Source organism: Cotesia glomerata, linkage group LG4, assembly GCF_020080835.1.
Source record: "Cotesia glomerata isolate CgM1 linkage group LG4, MPM_Cglom_v2.3, whole genome shotgun sequence".
NCBI classification, from domain to species: domain Eukaryota; kingdom Metazoa; phylum Arthropoda; class Insecta; order Hymenoptera; family Braconidae; genus Cotesia; species Cotesia glomerata.
Window position 1 is genome coordinate 4,640,061 of NC_058161.1, and position 24,395 is coordinate 4,664,455.

A 24,395-nucleotide genomic window follows, 5' to 3' on the forward strand; every position below is an offset into this window, starting at 1 on the left:
GATGTGTAATATACTAATTTCTTACTACTCCGGTCGAAAGTACGGGGTTCCCGCACGATTTCACGGGAGAAAGACCCTTTTTTATGCCGTGGTCGAGTCGCGCTTGCGCTCTATGACGGGGAGCCGAAATAATGCATTCATGCACTGACAACGAGACTCGAGGCGGCAGAAAGCCCGAAAGTCGGTAGTCGCGCTCACTCTAGAACTTATGTTTATAAGCCTAACCTTACTTGTGATTGTTATAAATGTATCTGTCTAGTATTAAAATTAAGTTAACCGACATTCAACAATTTTTGATTTTTTTATTAAGGGGGTATTCTAGTCTAGAGATCTGAATTTCGAGCGTTTTTTGGCAATTAATATAAAAGAAGCAGTTAATATTTTTACTATACAATTTTTTATCATTTGTTTATTGATATTTCAAGAATACAAAAAAATACATTTCAAAAAAAAAATAAATTTTCAAAAAGATATAAGTCCTTGAAGTAGAGAAAAAAAAAGGCCGTGTCCTCGTGAAAAGGATTTCTCCCTTTGTATCCATCTGAAAAAAAAACAATGCCAAATTATTGATCAGTACAAATGTCATTGTCGCACAAACCAAGAAAACTTGAAAAAAAAATTTTTTTCACAAAATGGCGGCTGTTTAAAAATAGAAGTCGATTTTTTTACTCATTTTTCAACTTCCTCCAGTTTTTTAAAAATATTACAAATTTGAAATTTTCAATTTTTATTGGTTAGTGCGAAAGCGAGATAATTGAAGAATATTCATGCTAAATTTCAAGTAAATCGGCTAATTAGAACCTAAGATATCTGCATCACCGTATCGAAAAAAGTAGTTTCGAGAAAAACGCGTTTAAAATTTAACGTTCAGTTTCAGGCAGCGTAACTGATAAAATAGTACGTATAACTTACATTCTCTTAATCAGCCATCCCAGCTTCATATATTGGGCCTTCCTCTACTTCATATTGACTGTTTTCAGCATTTCTCTCTGTATAACGAGCAGTTCTTTCCTCTTTTGAAGCATCTGAAGCTCGAACCTCAGACCGTTCAATCCTTACTGCGTTGCGCCTAACAGCAAACCCATGGGATTCCAGACCTATTTTTATTCCCATTAGACTCATTATTTGTAAAATAGGATAAAAGCCTTGATTGAAAATGCAAACTGCTAAACAATTAGCAATCTCAATTGTCTGGGACCCGGCATGGATATGTTTGGGTGCAAATGTCCATATTAAAGAGTTAAGTGACTCGTTGTTATTTTGAGTTTCGCTGCCCAAGCAACGTTCTAATAAAGAATCATCTGATAAGCATTCGTAAATAGGTTTCATAACTTTTAAAACCTTATCAGTTAGAGGTGGATTTTCATGGTGAAAGTCATCCTCAGTTCCTTCGGCTGCTGCTTTCTGCCACTTGCACCAGCTGTCTGGTCCAAGAGGGCAATTCATGTGCTGAGGCTTCTTATCAGTTGAAATTTTATGCAAGTACGTGGCCCATATTTCTCGTTTCATATCTTCAACGGATTCAGGATGACGACGGATAGCTAATCCGTAGTACGCAGACAACTGAGTGATTACTTTATCAGTCAATTTACCAGCACCCTTACCACCAATTCCATTATTTTCTTTTTTTGCCTTCCAGAGAAGTAAACTAAAAATATATGACAAGAAAGAAAGAAAGCTATTCATACTCAGGTAGCCCGGACCGCCCGTAGTCTATTGTTGCAGTCGTCCGCTCAACCCGGTCTAATTGCCACGACACTAAAACGGCTGTAACTTTGAAAATAATTTGAATTTTGAAAAATCCTTTCAGGGAGATATTTTTGAATATCTAAACTATCGAATTATGAAAAAAAAATTTTTTCATTTTTTTCAAAATTCTAGACTAGAATACCCCCTTAATTAAAAACCAGAACTAAAAAACTATTTTTAAAAAATTCCACGTATAATTTTTGAAATTTTCGAAATGTGAAAATTTTTGTTTTAATTTTTTAAAAATTATTTATCAATAAAATAAATTATAAAAAGTTTCAAATGTCGGCTAATTTAATTTTCATCTATCTTGTTATGTGTCAATGATTTTAGATTGAATCTAAGTTAATTATAGAAAATAAATATTTATTTTAATGAAATTAGACTTGTTTAATATTTAAATTACCAAAAGAAACGAGAAATATTTTTTATCCTGATAGATATTCTCAAATAAATAAATTCATTATTGAACAAATAATTATTTGAAAAAATACACAAACAGATTTTTTTCTTAATTTTTTTTTCTATGCATTTTACGATTATTACTTTATTTTTCTGTTTTTTTTTTATTCTTAAAATCAGAGTTAATTTATAATATATTTATAACTTTAAATTTATTTAATTAAATTAAGATCTTGTCTCAAAAGAAAGTAGTAATATGATAGATTATAAATTAGTATCTTTATTGACAGGTGTATTTGATGCCTGCCCCCCCCCCCCCCGACCAGCGGCACTCGCTTCGCTCGTGCCGCAAATGTCGGGGGCAGGCATCAATTTTTTTCAACGCAATTTTTTGCGTACTTTCGACCGGATAGTAAGAAAACTAGTATACACTACATGGGCAGAAATTTGAGAGCCCTGAACTGCGCGACATGATGCCCTCGGCTTCGCCTCGGGCATCATGGCGCGCAGTGCAGGAATCTCAACTTTCTGCCCTTGTAGTGTATTATATTATTTTAATCTCTTAATAGTATAGATAATAATAAAATTATTATTGTTTATAATTAATTACTTGCACTCACTTTTATTAGTTCAAATTGAAAGACAATAAATAAATAAATAAAATAAAAAGGAATTTATTTAACCTTACACAATTGCATAATATATGTAGTATTACCCATATAAGTAGCTACTTTTCATGGGGAGTGAACATCAAGACCAAATTAGCCGTGTTTGCACAACATTACACTGACCTATACGTTTTAAGTTTAGTAAAACCAAACGGTGGTACATTTACAAACAAATACACATATTACACATATGTAAAAAATATATATATAGATATGTATGTGTTGATATTCACAAAGTTACATTCCATGAAAGCCAAGGTGACAGAGTGAGAGGTTTTTATTTTATTTTCTTACCTTTTCAGATCCTCTCTCAGATCTTTAGTCTCTGGTTGTCCTCAACCCACCGGTATCAAGGTTTAACTTGTCCATTTATATATTCGATCAGTCAACTAATACTGCGCCAACAAACTCCAATCCCATCGCAACTTATATCGCACATACGAATATATGAGTGTATGTAATAATCTTGGTTGTCTGAAGAAACTCGTCTCGCCGGAAGCTAAATCATCTTCAATCTTCGACTATACTGCTATGCGTTAATATCAAATTAAATGCGAATCCAGAGTCCACAGATAGATTAACGATCTGTCTAGAGACTTGATAACGTTTAATCAAACTTACATTTTGATATCTTTAAATTTTTATTTCTTATTTTTCTTTCGGAAATTATAAAAATAACTTATCTTAGAATTTTTTAAAGAAAATTTTCAGTAAAAAAATTCATTTTTTTTGTTAATAAATTGAAAAAGATAAACAAAAATGTTTCTATAAAAAAATTAAAAATTGACAGAAGTATTTTTTATAAAAAAAATTAAAAATTCACTAGCAACCTTGCAGTCACTATGTAATTGCTATGACTTGTGAACTATAAATAAATAAAATTTTCTTTTATTAAATAATGACTTTTGTTCAATTGCACTGTACTTTCTTAACTGTTGACGTTATTAAAGATATAAGCTCATCCTGATGTTACACTCATCAAGAGCTTTCATTTGACTACCCACATACATTTTCGATATATTTTTCATATATTAAGATATGTAATATATATAAATATATGAAAAAATGATGTGGATACTCAAATGAAAGCTCTTGATGAGTGTAACATAGGGATGAGCTTATATCTTTAAAAATATCAATAATTCACAAGATAAAAGGCAATTTCTTAATTATCTTAAATTGCACTGTACTTTCTTAACTATCGACATTTTTAAAGATATAAGCTCATTCCGATGTTAAACTCATCAAGACCTTTCATTTGAGTACCCACATGCATTCTTATATATTTTTCATATATTAATATATGTAATATATATAAATATATGAAAAATTGATGTGGGTTCTTAAATGAAAGGCCTTGATGAGTGTAACATCGGGATGAGCTTATATCTTTAAAAATGTCAATAGTTCACAAGATACCAGTTTATTTTTTAATTATGTATCTAGAAATAGATCATTTTTGAATGCAGCCTAAATACTTATCATAATAAATAGACTATCGGTAAAAATGATATGAAACCATGAAAAGGCACAACTCCAAGTTAAAACTTTTCCAATGACTCCAAATTCAACCATTAAAACCCATTTTATCATATAAATACATTGGCCACAAAATTTTTCTTATTCTCTTAATAATATAGATTACAATTTTAAAAAATAATTCAAGTTATAATTTTTAGATAATTTATGATTTATAAAATTTGATGCAATATTATTCCATTCATTTTTTGATCAAGAAAAATTTTTTGATGTCTACTAATTATAAATATTTTTTTGACACACAAAATCATAAAAAAATTTTTCTTAAATAGTTAAATAGTGAGAAGAAATATTTTTCTATTAAATCTCATACTTATAATAATTTTCGTATATAATTAAATAATAACAATAATTATTATTACTTTGAATAATGTACAAAGATGTTAATCTTGTTCAGAAAAAAAACTTAACGACGTAAATTTTTCCCATCTTCTTCATTAAATTTATATACATCCACATAATCAACATACAGTAAAATCTATCCATGTGTATATATGTGAACACACAATACCGGACTTATGCCCTCGAATGAATTGAGACTCTCTTTCAATATTACATAATAATGTCTGAGGTCTGACTTGTTCCTTTCGATCATACACGTTGTACGCATATTATCATCTTCAATATATAATATCTACAAACTAAAAACATAAATAAATAAAAAATTAATGACATTGCGTAAATATAAAATAATGCATCAACTATTTTTATAAATTTTTTTTATTTTTTTTTTTTTTTATTGTGTAGATTAAATCCAGCGTTCACGGCCAGTAAACAATGATATGTTTACGATACTCGGCTTTATTTTTTGTACCAAGGTCGCACCAATATTTTATTATCATTTAGATTTATTGTTTAGGCAATTACTACATCTTACATATTATATCCAGGCAATACGATAGTAAATTTGTTTAAAATTTCTTTAGAGAAATTCTTAAGTGTTAAATTATATGGAAAATCTAAAAATAACTTTCAGGGCTAGTAGCTGGTGTCGTTGCGAAACGATTGTCGTTCGTTGTGTTGCGAACAAGAGTGGTTCTTTCATATATATGTATATATATATGACTCTTCTTTCTCCCTCGCATTTGGTGTTTTTAATTTATTCGCGTGTGGCATATGGCTGGCCAACCAAATGGAACACGTTTTTATTTGGGATTGGGACTCTCTTCTTGTCCGTGAACGTTACGACCTACGCTTCTACTCGACCCAGAGGACTCGGATTTTTTTTAAAACCAACTGAGTAAGGAGTATAAAGATCACAGACCCACCGGATTGTTAATTTATTGTTAAAAAAATATTTTTCTTGTTTATTCCTAATGTTAAGGACAACCCGTTTTCTGAATTCGCAATTTGAAACTGCTGAAATTTTGTAATTATTCATTTTGTTTTATTTTTTTTTTAACTATCAGGTTATTATAAATCATTATTTTTTATGAGCAATAAATAAATATAAAAACATATGTAAAATTTGTTAATTCATAAATTGTCGATGAATCGGAAGATTTATAATTTATATTTCTTCTTTATATTGTAAGTAAATAGTTTTTTTTTTTAATTTAAAATGGAAATTTACAAATTTTTAGTAGTTGATAATAAATTATCAAGATTTTTCCATTAATGTATCATGAAAATTTTAGTACTAAAAATTTTATTCTTCAAAAAGAAGAAAATTTAACTTTTATACTTGGTGTGCGTCATTGTGTACTTCAATTTTTTTTAAAAGTCCTAGTAGATAGATTTTAGGAATTTCATAAAAAGTGAAATATTTTGTAACCACGCACACTAAATACCTTCCAAAATTTTTTCTTTTAATTTTTAAATTTACAACAAGATTTTTTTTAATTTCTGAAATCATATACAACCATATCGGTTACTTGGATTTTTAATTTTTTATTTTATATCTTTTTGTAAAGAAATAAAATTTTTTTTTCTTAATAGTCTTATGAACGTGGACTTGGTGCGATTTTTTTACAGTGAAACTGTTTTTGCTCGGATTACCTTTTATCTTGTGAAATATTGACATTTTTAAAGATATAAGCTCACTCCGATATTACACTCATCGAAACCTTTCATTTAAGTACCCACATCAATTTTTCATATATTTTATATATTTGTATACTTTACAAATAACATATATATAAAATATATAAAAAATACCATGTGGATACTCAAATGAAAGGTCTTGATGTGTGTAATATCGGGATAAGCTTATATCTTTAAAAACTTCAATAGTTCACAAGATATAAGGTAATTCGAAAATTCTTGATCTCTAGATACATGATTAAAAAATTACCTTGTATCTTGTGAACTATTGACATTTTTAAAGATATAAGCTCACCCCGACATTACACTCATCGTGACCTTTCATTTGAGTACCCAGATCAATTTTTCATATATTTTATATATTTATATATGTATATATGAAAAATATATCAAAAATACATGTGGGTACTCAAATGAAAGCTTTTGATGAGTGTAACATCAAGATGAGCTTATATCTTTGAAAACGTCAATAGTTAAGAAAGTACAATGCAATTTAACATAATGAAGAAATGACCTTGTATCTTGTGAACTATTGACATTTTTAAAGATATAAGCTCACCCCGACATTACACTCATCGAGACCGTTCATTTGAGTACTCACATCAATTCTTCATATATTATATATATATAAATATATGAAAAATATATCAAAAATGCATGTGGGTACTCAAATGAAAGCTCTTGATGAGTGTAACATCAAAATGAGCTTATATGTTTAAAATATACATTATATATGTATATATGAGAAATATATCAAAAGTGCATGTGGGTACTTGAATGAAAGCTCTTGATGAGTGTAACATCGGGATGAGCTTATATATTTAAAAACATTAATAGTTGAGATAGTACAGTGCAATTTAACAAATATCTTGTGAAATATTGACATTTTTAAAGATATAAGCTCACCCCGATGTTACACTCATCGTGACCTTTCATTTGAGTACCCACATCAATTTTTCATATATTTATATATGTATATGTGAAAAATATATCAAAAATACATGTGGGTACTCAAATGAAAGCTCTTGATGAGTGTAACATCAGGATGAGCTTATATCTTTGAAAACGTCAATAGTTAGGAAGTACAGTGCAATTTAACATAATGAAGAAATGACCTTGTATCTTGTGAACTATTGACATTTTTAAAGATATAAGCTCACCCCGACATTACACTCATCGAGACCGTTCATTTGAGTACCCACATCAATTCTTCATATATTATATATCTATAAATATATGAAAAATATATCAAAAATGCATGTGGGTACTCAAATGAAAGCTCTTGATGAGTGTAACATCAAAATGAGCTTATATGTTTAAAATATACATTATATATGTATATATGAGAAATATATCAAAAGTGCATGTGGGTACTTGAATGAAAGCTCTTGATGAGTGTAACATCGGGATGAGCTTATATATTTAAAAACATTAATAGTTGAGATAGTACAGTGCAATTTAACAAATATCTTGTGAAATATTGACATTTTTAAAGATATAAGCTCATCCCGACATTACACTCATCGTGACCTTTCATTTGAGTACCCACATCAATTTTTCATATATTTATATATGTATATATGAAAAATATATCAAAAATACATGTGGGTACTCAAATGAAAGCTCTTGATGAGTGTAACATAAGGATGAGCTTATATCTTTAAAAACGTCTATAGTTAAAAAATTACAGTGCAATTTAACAAAAATCATTATTTAATAAAGCAAAATTTTATTTATTTATATGTCACAAGTCACGGCAGTCACGCAGTGACTGCAAGGTTGTTAGTATTTTTTTTATTATTATTATTTTCAAAATTTACTCCATAAAAATATCAATTCTTAAGTTCCTTGAACAAAATAACCATTTTAAAAAGTTTGTCTTGAACTAAGAAGAAAAATTTTTGAATTAATTAAAACTAACATGTTTAAAAATATTTCCACTTGATTTAAAATAAAAAAATTTTTTTTAAATAATTTTTTAAGTTCAAGATTTTCTTCTTGAACCAAAGTAATTAAATAAAAAAAATTGTTTAATTAATACAAACAAAAAAATTATTTTTCTTAAAATACATTAAATGACTTATATCAAACCAATCAATGACTTATATAAATAGTAACAGTAAGAGATAAACACAATTTATTCTCAGATTATTAATTTATTGTGAGAGAAAAATATTTTTGCTCTGACCTTGACACACCAGGGCTTTTATTTAACGCGTGGGAAAGAAGTTAGTTACACATTAAGTAACATTATAATTATGTTTACTCTACCGCATACATACATACTTTGATGTAATAAAATATAATAAAATATTATTATTACTATTTAACTATTAATTGATTTGTAAATAAAATCATTGAAAAACTTAAAGAATGTAAATTTTAAAATCATAAAACCGAAGGCGTAACAGGATGTAATTTTTAACGACTCGCGAGTACACATTAAAATATACTTTTTAATTCATGGATCAGATGGAAAACATTTAAATTAATTTCAAGAGGAAGTAATTATAAATTATAAAATTTTTTACTTCAAACATAAAAATATTTTTCAAACATTAACGCTTGTGTTTAATATTTAATTACCTATTTTATCGTTTTAATTTATATACAAAAATAAATGTTTATCTTTATTTTATTACGAAAATTCGATTATAAAAAATAAATATTTTAACTCGAATAAAATATAATATTTTAAACCGATATAATATCGGTGTAGAGTCGAATCTTATATTATGTTAAGACGTTAAATAAACAACGATACCGATTCTTCGAGTTTATTGCAGTCAAACAGAGCACACAAATATAAATAGGATAAGAATATAAGCGAGAAAGTAGGAAGGAAATAGTGTGGTTCTCGGAATTCTGGAACGCTGATAAGAAATGTTAAGTGCCCTTCATATATTTTAGATTTGTATGTATATATTGTATATTATATCACGGCATATTATGTTTGTATAGTGCTTAATGTGTATATAATAACTGTTTTTAATTTTTAAGGAACCCTCTGTTAATTTTTTTATCTAAGTACTAAACAAAATAAAGAATTTTTTTTTTTAGTTTTATCGTTTAAGCGATTATTGTATAACTTGGTAATCGTTAAATAAATTGAAGTTCTCTACTTAGGAAATCCCAGTTTTTATGATAAAACTTTAATAATTTATAAGAGGATTTGGTTTTAATAGAAATGTTTATTGTTGGATTTTACTTAGAATTTAAGATTAGTGTTTATGGATAGAGATTAGAGTAATATTTTGAAATGCAGTTTTAGGAATTTAAGCGGATAAAAATAATTGGGAGGATTTTAAAATAATAAATTGAAATTTTATCAAAAATTTTTATTGTTTATTTAATAAAAATTCTTTTGAGAAAAATTTAAATTAAAAATAAATTAATTATTAAAAAAAAAAATTTTTTTTATTTATTTATTAATTTTTTAAAAATTTATTTTGCATAAAAAAAAAATCTCCTTGTTTTTTAAGAAAAAATTTAGGAAAAATTGAATTTAAAAATAAATTAATTAATTAAAAAAAAATTTTCTTGTTTTTAAAAAAAAATTTAGATTTAAAATAAATTAATTAATTAAAAAAAAAATTTTTTTTAATTATTTATTAATTTTTTAAAAATTTATTTTGGATAAAAAAAAATTTTCTTGTTTTTAAAGAAAAAATTTGAATTAAAAATAAATTAATTAATTGAAAAAAAAACTTTTTTGTGGAACTATTTATTATTTTTTTTTAAATTTGTTTAAATAAAAAAAGTTTTCTTGTTTTAAAAAAAAAAAATTTTAATTATTTTTATTTCTTTTTATCAATTGTTTTTTAGTTGAAAAGAAATTTTTTTTAAAGCACAAGTGTATAAAATAAAAAATTTTCAGTTTTTTATTTAATTTATTTAATCAAATTTATTGATTTAATGTAAAAAAAAAAAAAAAGAAAAAGAAATTGTTAAATTGAATGATGTAGGATGTAATTGAAATAAAATGTATTGGTATGTATTGTATTTGAGAGTAATCGAGGAACGAAGGAAGGAAGAGACGAACCCAATATTAATATGTCAGAATGTCAAACGATATCTTTATAGTCAGATCTAGGACTGGGGCAATTGGTAGCAACCATCGCTGATATAATTGTCCTCGTTCCCGACGTTGCCGTAGTCGGAGATTATAAAATCAACTACATTTTTAATCATCATAAAATAACTATTATATCATATTTTTAATTAGTGTGTGAAGGACGTGGGTCTAATTAGTTTTTAATATATATTATAATTTTAATATTTAAGAAAAATTTCCATTCAAAAAATTATTAAATAATAAAAGTTAATTATTTAAATACTTTATATTTTTAATGATGCAATTTATTGCATTATTGCAAAAAATCTTTTTTGTAGAAAATTAAATTTCTTTTAAATTTGTTCTTTACAGTTTTTTTATAACTATTCCAGAAAATGCTTAAAATAAAGAATAAATTTAATTTTTGTAAAAAATAATTCTATTTTATTTATATTTAAAAAATTAATTTATAAAAATGTTCTTTATCTCTTTAATAATGCAATTTATTGCTTAATTGTAAGACTTTTTTTTGTAGGAAATTAAATCTTCTTTAACAGTTTTTCTATAAATTTTACTAATTTTTTAGAAAATACAAAAAATATAAAAATACAATTTTTTTGTAAAAATATTAAAAAATTTTTTTTTAATTCTTAATAAAATAAAAAATTTTCTATAATTTTTAATATAGTCTTCAAAAATTATTATTATTATTAAAAATCAAAAAAATTGTTTACAACTCAAAGAAAAAGATTAAGGCTAAAAAATACATAAATATACATGCATGTTGTAATAATGAAATTTAAATATTCCAAAGTTTATTTTCTGTATAAATAAATATTAAACTTGATCAAAACAGCTCCAAGTTTACCGACAAAAAAATAACACAAACAAAAGCAACGTTGCCAGATTTGTAACGTCAAAATAAATAAAAAAATTAATCATAAAAAATATTTAATGATAAAAAAAAACAAAAATTGTAAATAGTTCCTTTTTTATGAATTCAGTTCTCGATTAGATATTTTTTAATTACGTATTTGTAATCACTTGACGATCATAGATAAGATAAGATGAATTGCCGTTGTCCGAGCTCCCAACCTTGACAATTTAAATTTAAATTGTGCAGTTAAAAATACAGATGTTAAAAATTTGAAAAATAATCCACTTTATAATTTATATAATTAATAATTATTTTTTTTCTTGGGTCTGTTTCTCACTGCTATAATTTCTCCTCCATGAACTTTTCTCGATTGAGTCAATTAGTTAATTGCAATAATTAAGAAGGGTTTGTCTGAGTTTAAATCCGTTGGAATTTTATTTCGTCTGCCTGCTTATTAACTTTAAAATTAAAAAAAAAATAATTAAAATTAAAATAGGTCTATTAAATAAAAAAATAAAAATTTGTTTTAATAATTAATTTTATTTTATCATCTTTCAAAAATAAAATTATTCGTAAAAAAAGTTCATCTTGTTTTATCGATATATAACATATTACATAATAATTACTATACCAATTAATTAATATTATTACAATAATAATAAAGTAATATTTATTCTTAATATTAATAATATTAAGCGACTACCAATGGTACGTTTGTTTTTAAATCTAATTTAAATTATTACTAATTTAATAATAAAATTATTAATATAAACTATGGGGTTTAATTTTTCTTTGCTTATCTGTATCTCATATATATAATATATATAATATTATTAATTATTTATATTAATATTAATATATAAATATATTGTATCTTAAACACTAAATCACAAGTGGCTTCTTTTAATTTACTTTCATACGTTTGTGCAACAAAGTTTCTCATAACCGCTCCGTGTTGTTAATATAACATAATATCATTATCGGTTCCTCTCTTCCAATCATTAAAGTACAAAAATACACACACGCTTGCATCCATTAAACAATATTGTTTTATATTCATAATCATTACATTACATTAGTACTTTTTAAATATTCGCTAAAAAATAACATTATTTTTTTTATCTTTAATATTATGTTCCTGCCTACTCAAAATACAAAAAGGCACGCAGTTGGACTCAATTGCATTTTTATGTGCATCGCTAAAATTATCCGTACAAATATTTTTTTACAAAAAAAAAAAAAAAAATTAAGGGATTGCACAAAGATTGCAAATATTTTGATTTTAATAGTGAAAATTGGTAATTAGTTACAAGTGGGTACATTAGTCAACATTTTAGATAACTAGGTGAAAAATTATACGGATAAAAGAAAAATAGAAAAATTACATGAAAATTGCACTGAAAAAAAAATTAACTTGTTTCGAGAGGAAAATTATTGAACCAAGAAAATAATTTTAAAGAGGATAATTGTCTTGAATCGAGGGAAAAATTCTTGAATCAAGTAAAATTTATTCAAACCAAGTAAAAATTTCTGAGTTTAAGAATTTTTTTACTCAAATCAAGAAGATGAAGTTCTTCAAAATTATATACTTGATTCAAGAATATTTTTTTTCTGTTTGGAAAAATTACAGTTTATTACAGATTTTGTAAAAATTATATTGTAAAATGTAAATATTATATTGAAAGCTCTGAAAATTAACATTCAAAGTTTGAATTTAAAAAAATTTTATTTCAAACTGTAATTTTTCTAATTTTTTATATGAAGCGACGCTTATTACTATTTATTATGTAATTTTTCGAGTTTTCTTTTTCCGTGATAACATTTAAAATTTTTTTTTTTATTCTGCTGGTTTTCGCGGCGCATTTATGATAAATAATTTCGCGAAAGAAAAATATAAAGATTTCGATAGCGTTTTTGGATAAAATTTATATTTTATCTTTTTTTTCCAGTTTTTGATATTTTTTTTTTTTTGAAAAGTATATAGAAAAAAGAACAATTAAAAAAAAAAAGTTGAATATCACAATTTTCCAAAAAATTTGTAAAATTTGTCAACTTTTTTTTCTAAATTGTTCATTTTGGCTCTCATATTTTTAGATAAAATTTAAATTTTATTTTTTATTAATGTTTTTGATATATTTTTTTTTGAAAAGTACATGGAAAAATTAACAATTAAAAAAAAAAAGTTGAATATCACAATTTTTTTAAAAATTTATAAATTTTTTTGAAAATTTGTCAACTTTTTTTTTCTAAATTGTTTATTTTGGCTCTCATGTTTTTGAATAAAATTTGTATTTTATTTTTTATTAATGTTTTTGATATATATATATATATTTTTTTTAAATACATAAAAAAACAAACAATTAAAAAAAAAATTGAATATCACAATTTTCTAAAAAATTTATAATTTTTTTTGAAAATTTGTAAACTTTTTTTTTTAATTTATTTTTTTAATGCATTTAAAAAAAATATATCAATAAAATCAATTATAAATTTCGTTAAAAAAAATGAAAATTAAATTGACCCCAGTTGTAAATATTTACCTAAAAATTCAACATAATTTTTTACAATACAAAAATTCGACCAAAAAAAAATGCTCAATAAAAATTGAAGGTTATCTTAACCTAAAAACTACTCGCGTAGGCGTGAATGGTAGCATTTACAAGAAGAAAAGAAAAATATATCTTTAAAATTCAACGGTTTACAATAAAGAACAAGTATATTGTAATAATAAGAATATTAATAGCAATAATAAGTACAATGAAGGTCATTGTACTCTTCAGTAAATAACAGAACAGACATATTGAATTACAAAGACTATTATATGATTGGTTATAAAAATTCTACAGTCAATTAGTGTCTTGATCTATGTCGTACCATTCAGGTCTTGGCTTTGAATAATTAATTAATAATAATAATACAGTAATAATAATAAACTAATAAAACAAAAAAATTAAACAGTTTCTTATAATTTCTGCGTATGGCTGGTAGCATGAGAATTAAACAAGACTAGATGCGCGCGCAGATCTCCGTTTGTTCATAACCTCCAAACATACAAACTTCAATTTGTCTCAAACAAACTTATCAGAAAAAAAATTTCTAAAATTGCACATAAAGAAAAAAATTCTCCATGTGCGACTCTAAAAAATTTCTTCTCAATTTAAACTTAAAGTTTGCCTAAAACAAACTCTGTTACAAAAACAAATAAATCAGCGCGCAATAAAATCGTATCTTACACAATCATACAAAAGAGAAAACAAAAAAAACGGCAACACGGAGCTGCTACCGAGAAACAATCAAACAAAAATACATAAACAAATCAACTTATTAATTTAATTAATAAATTAATGAATATAAAATAAAGAAAAGAAATAAACAAAATATGGGTTTATACATGGAAAGAACAAAAATACACTAGATATCCTATTATATTATACTCACTGATATCTGTGGTGAAAAAAAATTTCAGATAATATCAAATATACTCCAGATTATACAAAATTATTTTTGTAATATACTCAGTCTAATGAACATTAATAAAATATAAATCAGTGAATTATTTTATTGAGTGACCATTTAGATTTTTTTCTATTTAAACATTTTTTTTTGCCGTGATAATTATTATAATTTATAAATTAGCCGACATTTCACAATTTTTATAATTTATTTTATTGAAAAATAATTCTTAAAAAATTATAACAAAAATTTTCACATGTAGAAAATTTTAAAAATTATACGAGGAATTTTTTAAAAATAGTTTTTTAGTTATAATTTTTAATTAATAAAAAAAATAAAAAATTTTTAAGTGTCGGCTAACTTAATTTTCATGTACAAGACATAATACTAAAGTTAGCCGACGTTTTTAATTTTTTTTCATTTATTAAATAAGAACTAAAAACTATTTTTTAAAAGTTGTACTTAAATAGTTTTTAAAGTTTTTTACGAATGAAATTTTTTATTTAATTTTTTTTGTAACAATTTTTTCAATAAAAAAAATTCTAAAAGTTTTTAGATGACGGCTAACTTAATTTTCATTATGTTTTTACGTTTTTACTTGTGACAATAAGATCTAACTTGTTCATAGTCACGCTTGAGTTTTATACTGCTAATATTTCATTTTTTAATTTTTATATTTGTTCAATACCAATTATTACGGCGGAATTATCGTGGGTATAATCAAAATTTCTACCGAGTTTAATTCAAATTATACTGCATATTTTTTCAGATTATATTCAGTGTAATATTACGCGGGATAACCAGAAAAATTACTTGGCCAAATCGGCGATTATACTAAGTATATTAAAAAAATAATTAAGAGTATATTTGATATTATCCGAAATTTTTTTTCACCCTAAATATCAGTGAGTATAATATCACAGGATATCTAGTAGTATTTTTGTTTATTTCGCGATACTTTAGATGTTTTTACACATTACGTTCTCCAAAATGGCCACCGTCCCCTCTTTAACCGTGCACATTATTTTTCCTCTCTCTCTTATTAATTTAACTTCTCAATATCCATATCTTCTTTCTCTGTTGATCTTGAGCTCCTCCTACTAGAAAAACGTCACAATCGCTAACGAAGAAGATAAATTCACTGTTTTTTTTTTCTGCTGTTGTTACAAGTAAATAATATATATTATTAAATAAAAAATATATTTTGTCAGCATACCACTTGAAGGCACTTTACTTCCTCATATTAATTTCACTGGCTGTCGATAAAAAATCCAAGTGGAATTTACCGTTTTAAATTAATCAGTTGAATTATTTAAAGTAAAATAATATTTGTTCAGCACGAACGTATGTCTTAGATGGATCGCAAAACCTCAAGCCAATGAGATTCTGTGTATTAATAAGCTGTTGATCCTATCATCCGGTAAAGTATGCAATAATAATACAGAGACTGACATAAATAATTAAATAATAAATAAATAATCATTTAAATCTCAATATTGTACAGGTATGCCGGCAATATGGCACCCGGAGTGCACGTGGTCCATCACCTGTTCCTTCAAACGACACACGTGTTCTTTAAGTTTGTGAACAACAGTACTAAGCTCGGTGTTTTCCCCTTTAAGCAATTTAACCTTGTCCTCAAGCCTTGAAATTCGCTCCAATTTGCGTCTTCTGCATTTAGAAGCAGCGACACGATTGCGCTGTCTCTTCCTCTCGAGCTTGATCTTCTCCTGGCTCTCCATGTCGATTGGAGACATTGGAGGGGAACTGCTGACACTGGGAACCGTCTGGGGCTCGTCTTTGATCATCATCAGGCCCTGGGACAGAGATTCCGTGGATTGGACGCTGCTGGGTGGCTCCAGAGTGGTGTAAGTCGCACCGTGGATGCTTCCTGGCTCCTGGGAACTGTCTGAGTGATGAAGCTCGTTCAACGCATCCTCGAACCCTCTCGCGTACAATTCCTGGGCCTCGGTGACTATTCGCGGGAACATTGGGTTACTCTGAGGAGACATCACGGTCAATCCTTCTTGCTGGGCGATTATCAGCTTCTCTAGTTCGGGTGAGCCTAGTTTTAACATGTGCAAGTCCGGAGAGCTTAGCACGGATGGACAGTTGTTTAGGACTGATGGAAGTGGTCCGAATCTGGGCCTTTTGCATTGCTGCTGCTGCCGCTGGCCGTTTAAGTCTAATGTTAAGTTTCGTTTAAGTTGACCAACATTTCCACGATTTCCTGTGGCGTATATTGGCTCCTCGTAGAACGTCGGCTCCATCGTTAGACTTCGCACCATCGGTTATAGGTTTGTTAACTAACTTTTTTTTAAACTTCTTCGGGCAGTTTTTTTTGGGACAGTTTTAGTGAGGATTTAAGCGCTTTTTAAGGCCGGTTTTTAGAAGACGATTGCGAAATTTATGGCCTCGCCTTGGTTAGACGTAGGCTGCTAATTCCTCAGCTGGAAAATAAATTATCGTTTATTTAGAAAGGGTTTTTTAGTGGATAAGTAGAAATTTTTGGCGCAGATATTCGGTTTTTTTTTTTTTTATGAAAATTAATTTAGCAGATATTTAATAATTTAAAGAATTTTTATGATAAATTACTGGATAAAAAAATGAGAAAAAAATTGATATTTAGAAAATTTAATAAATTAAAAATGCAATTTTTTTGTTAAATAAAATTAAAAAATGGTCAAGTGACAACTAGCTTTAATATCATTTTTTTTTTATTATAATAAATAAGTTTTTTAATTTTGAAGAAATAAATTTTAATTATAAATTGCATTTGTCATTTATTAAAAATACAAGTATAATTTTTTTTTATCAAATTAATTATTTTAAAAAATTCTATGAACTGTCAGATATTTTTTAAGTTCAGTTTTAGTTTTTTAAAATATTTTTATAAATCTAAAAAAAATTTTAATTAAATTTTTCCCAAAATTAATAAAAGTATTAATTTTTTATTTGAAAAATGTCAAATTTATTGTTAAAAAATATTATAATTTATTAAAAGAAAAAATGACAATTTTGAAGAAATAAATTTTAATTATAAATTGCATTTGTGAATTTTAAAAAATTCAGGTATAATTTTCATCATAATTTACCTGGTTAAAAAAATTCTATGAGCTGTCAAATATTTTTTAACTTCAGTTTTATTTTTTAAAAATATTTTTATAAATCTAAAAAAAAATTAAAATTAAATAGCTCCCCAAAATTGATTATTCATTTTTTTTTCTTTAAAAAATGTCAAATTTAATGTTAAAAAATATTTATTAAAATAAAAAAATTAAGTTAGCTGACATTTAAAAATTAAAAAAAAATTCTTTTTATTAAAAAAATAATAAAAAATAAAATTTTCATTTCCAAAAAAATTGAAAAACTTCAAGTGCAATTTTAAAAAATATTTATTTTGAAATTAATAATAAAAAAAAAATTGTCGGCTAACTTTACTATTTATAAATAAAAAATATTCTAGAAATTTTAAAGTTTTTTTAAAAAATAAATTTTACAAATATTTACTCCAATATTTGACACTTTAAAACTAATGAAGAAAAGTAAATAATTTTTTTTTTAATTCTTAGGTATCAATTTAAATAAATAAAAAATAATCGAATATCTGCTCCATAAAATAAAAAAAAATATAAGTACCTGATTGACAGTTTATGTAACAGAACATTAATCCTTATTGTTTTCAGGTATTATTGCAATTGTCTCTGGCGAACGATAAACAATATAAGATATAGAATAACAATCTATAATTTATTATCTAGAAAATTCTGGTATTAGCTCCAGAAGCACGTTTTTGAGAGCACAGTTCTTGACAGTACGTAGCACTGAAAAATTTCACCGTGAACACTTCACTGTTTTCTTCTTTTAAATAATTTAAAATCAGGAATGAAAATGAAAATTATCAACAAGTGTCAATAAGTGTAATAAGGATGGTAAACACTGGTGTCACAGTAAATCCAGAGTAGCGCAGATGGAGATTATAAATATATAAATAAAACTAGAAATAGAGTGAAACGCGAAGCTTACGTCGCGGTGTCTCGGCAACTTGTGAACACCCTAATAAAAGTACAGCCTTATATCTCGTGACTCACGTTGTCTAAAAATAGAACTGACGTCAGGGTTCCGGGCGCTGATTGGCTGCTGGTGGCGTCACCGAGAGCTCCTGATTCGTCGGGGAGACTCGAGTGCCGACGTCGAGTAGAGTGGCGAAGAGAACATGGAGGGAGAATTTAAATGTCGGTGCGGCAATATCGACACTGCTTGCCTGTCATGTGTGTGGATATGTGTCTGTAGATATATATTGTCTTATACGTGTACACACACACACATACGCACTTAGTCTTTCTCGCTCTGTCAAACTTTAATTCTCTGTTTATTTTTCTTCTCACTTCTACTTGGTATTTTTTTATCAGCCTTATCTTCATCTTCTTTCTCTTACTGTCTTGTATTTTATGATCTTAGTCAACTGATGTCTTCTTTCTTGTTTTCTTCTTTTCTTATTTTTCTTCTTTAGTATTTAAATCTAATTCGCACTTTTGTTATTCAAATCTTAAAAAATCTTTTTAATTGAATCTAATATTTATTGTGATTTTTAAAAATTATTTTATAATGATAATAATAATAATAATTTTTGTTAGAATTTTTAAGGAAGAAAATTAATTTTTTTTTTTAGTGACTTAAAAACAATTTTTATTGTTAATAAAATTTTCTGTCTTTTAACAATTAAATTTTTTATGCATGAAAAATAAAAAGAAAAAATATTATTGCAAGTTTTTTCAATACTTAAATAGTGGGAAGAAATATGTAAATGTTATTTAAATCTTAAAAAATCTCTTTAATTGAATCTAATATTTATTATGATTTAAAAAAATTTTTTTATATTAATGATAATAATTTTTGTTCAAAATTTTGAGCAAAAAAATTTTTTTTTTGTAACGAAAAAAATTTTTATTGTTTGTAACGAGTACTATGGTATTATTAGATTAATTCGGAGGAGCTCGTCGGATTCCAGGATTCGGACAGGTTAATAGGATATAGTTTCTCGTTAAAATTAATAAAATTATTTTTATGGAGCGAACAGCAATCTTTATTAACATAAATTTTAGTCTCAAATATAAAAATATTTATATATTTCCTTTCTTATTTCTAATTTTTATATTGATGACTCTGACTTAACCCACATTTCCTTGCAAAGGTACACGAGAAGTGCAGGGAGTCTGTGGTCCGTGCAGCGGTGCTCAATCGTATTACAATAATTTTTTTACATACGAGAACACGGCCTCGGTTACTATACCTTCAAGTGACTACGAGCCGGCTCAACTGTTAATACCAGTGCAACTGGCCAGGAATCGGCAAATCACTTGGTTCCTAACTCTTATATACTAAGTCTTCTTTCTTCTTTCTTTCTGCTTCGTCTCGTTGACGATACTTGCTTCTTCTTACTGCTTCGCCTCCTTGGCGACACCGTTCACACGACGGCTGTGTGGATCTCTGCTTAGCCTCTTTGGCTACACCGTTCACACGACGGCTGTGAATACCTTTGAAGAAGATGATCCTATGCAACTCAATAGCTCATGTATTCCACTTGCTATTGTAGTTGGACACTGAATCACCACTACCTTGCCTTTCTGGCTACACCGTTCAAACGACGGCTCTTAAAATGAATTTCAGCTAAAAGAATATCCCTGTGGATAGAATGATCCTGTGTAACTTTACTTAGCTTGTGTATTCCACTCACTAGGATAGTTGAGCACTGAATGACGTCCGGAGCTCCGGGCCCCGCTTTTATAGGCATATCTTCCCGTGCGTCAGCGCCCCTAGCGGGAAGTTACCTAGCGCCTCGTGTCCCGCCTCTAATGCGCGCCTTCCGTTTTGATGCGCGCGCCTTTTACTGTGGTGCGCGCGCAGCACGGCGGCTATCACTGCTCCGCGTATATACACTTGTCCTTTTTTGACTTCTCGAAATTTTATTTTTAATACATTTCTTTTTAATAATTATTATTATTTATTATAATCATTATTATTTTTAATTATTATTATTATTTATAATTAGTATTTCTTATTTTAAAATGAGCGGTTACATGTTCATAAAAATTGTTTTGGTTGATGAAATTTTATAAAAAAGTTAGTACAAAATTTAATGTAGTTTTGACATGAATGTTATTTTTAAATTAATAAACATTTTCTAATACCCTTTAAAGATAAAATTTTTTTTTATGTTTGAAAAATTATTGCAAGTTCTTTCAATACTTAAATATTAAGAAGAAATATGTAAATGTTATTTTAATCTTAAAAAATCTTTTTAATTGAATCTAATATTTATTATGATTTTTAAAAATTATTTAATAATGATGATAATAATAATAATTTTTGTTAGAATTTTTGAGTAAGAAAATTAATTTTTTTTTGTAGTTAGAAAACAATTTTTATTGTTAATAAAAATTGTTTTAGTTGATAAAATTTTATAAATAAATTAAAAGGTTGTGACGGAAGGAAAAAAAAATATTTAAAAATTAATGAGAGAAAAAAAAAAGAAAAAAAAAAGAAAAAAAAACTAGGTAGAAGAAAAAATATACAAAAGAATTTTTTATGCATGCGCCACTTGCTTGACGGTTACCGTCAAGTAAAAGCGCCAGTCGCCAGTAAGGACTTGGCGGTTACCGCCAAGTAGGCATCTCGGGAATGCGCCGTAAAGGTGCGCGCCAGCCGAACACAGTGGAGGGGAGAGTAGGAGCTCCCGGGCCAATAGGAAAACCCATACCCTCTCCACTCAGAATCAGCCAATGAGGAGTAAAGACACCGGCCCAAAAGCCCTATATAAACGCGAGTCGCGGTGCCCCGGATCACTCTTTCTTGAGCAAGCGGCTGAGTACCAGGGAACTCGAAAACAAGCTCAAGGAACCAACCAGTGCTAAGAAGATAGTGCTCAAGATAAAAGAAGCTGATTTTCAGTCAGCCAAGGCCGCCGTTTGGACCATTTAAAATACCGCGTTCGATTTCGACTTTATTTGGCAAGTCGAAATCTTCAACCAGCCAAGGCCACCGCAGGGTACTATTGAATTAAATTCAAAGTACCGATTTCAACTCATTTTGGCGAATCGAAGTCTCCAGTCAACCAGGGATACCGTGGAATACTGTTTGAAGTAAAATTCAAACAGTGTCGACTTTGACTTACTTTGGCAAGTCAAAGTCTCCAGTCAACCAGAGACACCGTGGAAAATCATACCAAGAACCAGAAGGACAAACAGCAAATACCCGACATTGGAAATTTACCTTACAATTATATTATTTTATTATATGTATTCTTATCAATAAATAAATCATATTTATTTATTTCAATTGGAAATAATCTGAGGGTTGAATTTTAAAGAAACCTACCTCCGTGAATCCTGGAGCCCGCTGAGCTCACTCCGATAATTATAAATTTATTATGTTGATCGTTAGCTTTGTTTAGAAATAAGCAAAATAAACGTTACAAGGTTAGAACAAAAATTTGAAATTTAAAGAAGAAATTTTTTATAAAAAAATAAAAAAATTTATTATAATTTTCAAAATAATTCAATCTGTAATTTTGACGAATGTTATTTTTAATTAAGAAAAATTTTCGGTCCTTTAACAATTAAGTTTTTTATGCGTGAAAAATAATAAAAAAAAATTTATTAAAATTGTTTTTAATAGTTAAATAGTGAGAAGAAATATGTAAATGTTATTCAAATCTTAAAAAATGTTTTTTTTTGGTTAAATCTAATATTTATAAATTATAACAATTCCTTTTTTTAAAAATTTAATAATCTTTGTTAAAATTTCTAAGAAAATTTTTAGTAAAAAAATTAATTTTCTGTGTATGTAAGAACAATTTTTATTAACAATAATATATTAATAAAAAAATGTATTTAACATTTCATTCAATGAATTAAAGGTGAGAAGAAACATGTGTGTGTGTGTGTGTGTGTGTGTAATTGAAAGTATACAAAAATTGAGTGTTTGAAATATTCATAAATAAATACTAAGGTAAGTTAAAGGTTTTAAATATTTTTCTTTTTTATGTTAGTAAAATGCAGGATGAGTATAATCCAGAAGGATCGAATGGTTGATGGTTAATAATTTTTTCTATTATACTAACGAGAAAAATGAAAAACTAAACAAAGATTTGTTTTCCTGATTTATTGGTTTTTCTTCAATTGATATTTAATGAAAAATCAAATAAACTTTCTCAAAATTCAAAAATCTTTTTTTTATAAATTATGAAAATTTATATTTTTCTATACTCATTTATAGAAAATGGAAAATGAGATTTATATGAAATAAAATTGCATTTTACCACGTGTATTAACACGAATGTAATTAATAAATGCTAAAGGTGGGTTTAAGCAATAAATATGTTATTGCTGTGGAAGTAATTTATGAAATAATTTGTTTTAGTTAAGCAAGTAATTGTTTATCAAAGTTCTGTTATTTCATTCCATACATAACTATAACTCTTTTGTACTTATACTGTAATAGCAGTTATGCTAATGAATGTGAAAGTATACTTGACTTAATAAGCGAAAAAAAATTTGGCCCCTAAGCCACAAGGGAGCAGGATGAAGGACTAAATCCAAAAATGTACCAAGGAATCTATGAATCAACGGGTGTTTCTTTGCTTAAAAAGGGAATAATAGAGGATTTAAGTCTGTAATATGAAATTTTTCGCTCTCAGCAGGTGAGCGATTCTGTTGGTCAGTGCTATCGAGTAGGAACACCCGTGGTTGTCGATTTATGACTCACTTTTATTTGTTTGGAGAAGAAAAACGTATTGAGAGCGCTTTTGCGAGTTTTGACTTGTTGAAACTTGTAAGATAAAACTGTTTTGTTGGTGAGGAGTAAATTTTCTGGGGAAGTGGAAAGAAGCTCTCTCTCCCGCTCTCTCTCTATATATAAATGCATATATTATAAGTTTGCATCAGAAGGAAAGACAGAATTTTTTTTTTAAAAGAAGAAAACTTTCTTGACATTACAAGATAAAATAAGAAAGTTACTTTAACATCGCTTCCAAACAATAAAATCGACATTGTCGACTGCAGTAATATGTTTTACAGTTGGTAAAAATGTTTGGGAAGAAAACTTTGTTATTAAGAAATTTATTTATTTATTTAAATAATTATTAATAATTAAAATAATACTACTAATAATAATAATACTAATAATTAATAATTAATAATGTTTAAAATATATTTCGAAAATCAGTGATTTTTCTTATAAATAATTAATAATTAATAATTAATTTTGAATTATTATTATTAATTAATTACTAATATAATTAATAATATTAATAAAAAAATAATTAATATAATTATTAATTATTAGTATTATTATTTAGTAGTAATAATAATTAAAATAATTATTTGCATCCGAAATTTGAAGACAAAACTTAAAATTAAAAATTGGAATAAGCAAGAGTTTTAATTAAGGTAGTTATTGCGTGATAAGCATTTCAATAGAAAATTAGAAAAACGGTAGACCCTGAAGGCCATCCGTACAACTTCCCGCTAATTCCATACCTAGGTGCATAAAACTGCACTAATGACGCTTTTGAGCTCTTCGAGCTCAAAAATACAATTTATGTGTTACT

At 26.7% G+C, this 24,395-nt stretch overlaps 2 protein-coding genes across 2 annotated transcripts; both read right to left on the reverse strand.

Moving 5' to 3' along the window:
- Nucleotides 1-478: 478 nt before the first annotated feature.
- LOC123262976 lies at nucleotides 479-1,736 on the reverse strand. The gene is made up of 2 exons (XM_044725484.1): nucleotides 913-1,736; nucleotides 479-541 (listed from the first exon to the last, which is right to left on the reverse strand). Exon 1 carries the CDS (start codon nucleotides 1,684-1,686, stop codon nucleotides 919-921), a length of 768 nt encoding a protein of 255 aa, XP_044581419.1. The 5' UTR covers nucleotides 1,687-1,736; the 3' UTR covers nucleotides 479-541; nucleotides 913-918.
- Nucleotides 1,737-15,812: 14,076 nt separating this feature from the next.
- Nucleotides 15,813-18,852, reverse strand: LOC123263167 (transcription factor AP-1). The gene is made up of 2 exons (XM_044725712.1): nucleotides 18,425-18,852; nucleotides 15,813-17,235 (listed from the first exon to the last, which is right to left on the reverse strand). The coding sequence occupies exon 2, from the start codon at nucleotides 17,071-17,073 to the stop codon at nucleotides 16,276-16,278; it is 798 nt and encodes a 265-aa protein (XP_044581647.1). The 5' UTR covers nucleotides 17,074-17,235; nucleotides 18,425-18,852; the 3' UTR covers nucleotides 15,813-16,275.
- Nucleotides 18,853-24,395: the final 5,543 nt, after the last annotated feature.

Bases quoted from the DNA above. Each gene is read 5' to 3' on its own strand.
- LOC123262976 (XM_044725484.1), bottom strand. From the start codon at position 1,686: ATGAATAGCTTTCTTTCTTTCTTGTCATATATTTTTAGTTTACTTCTC.
- LOC123263167 (XM_044725712.1), bottom strand. From the start codon at position 17,073: ATGGTGCGAAGTCTAACGATGGAGCCGACGTTCTACGAGGAGCCAATA.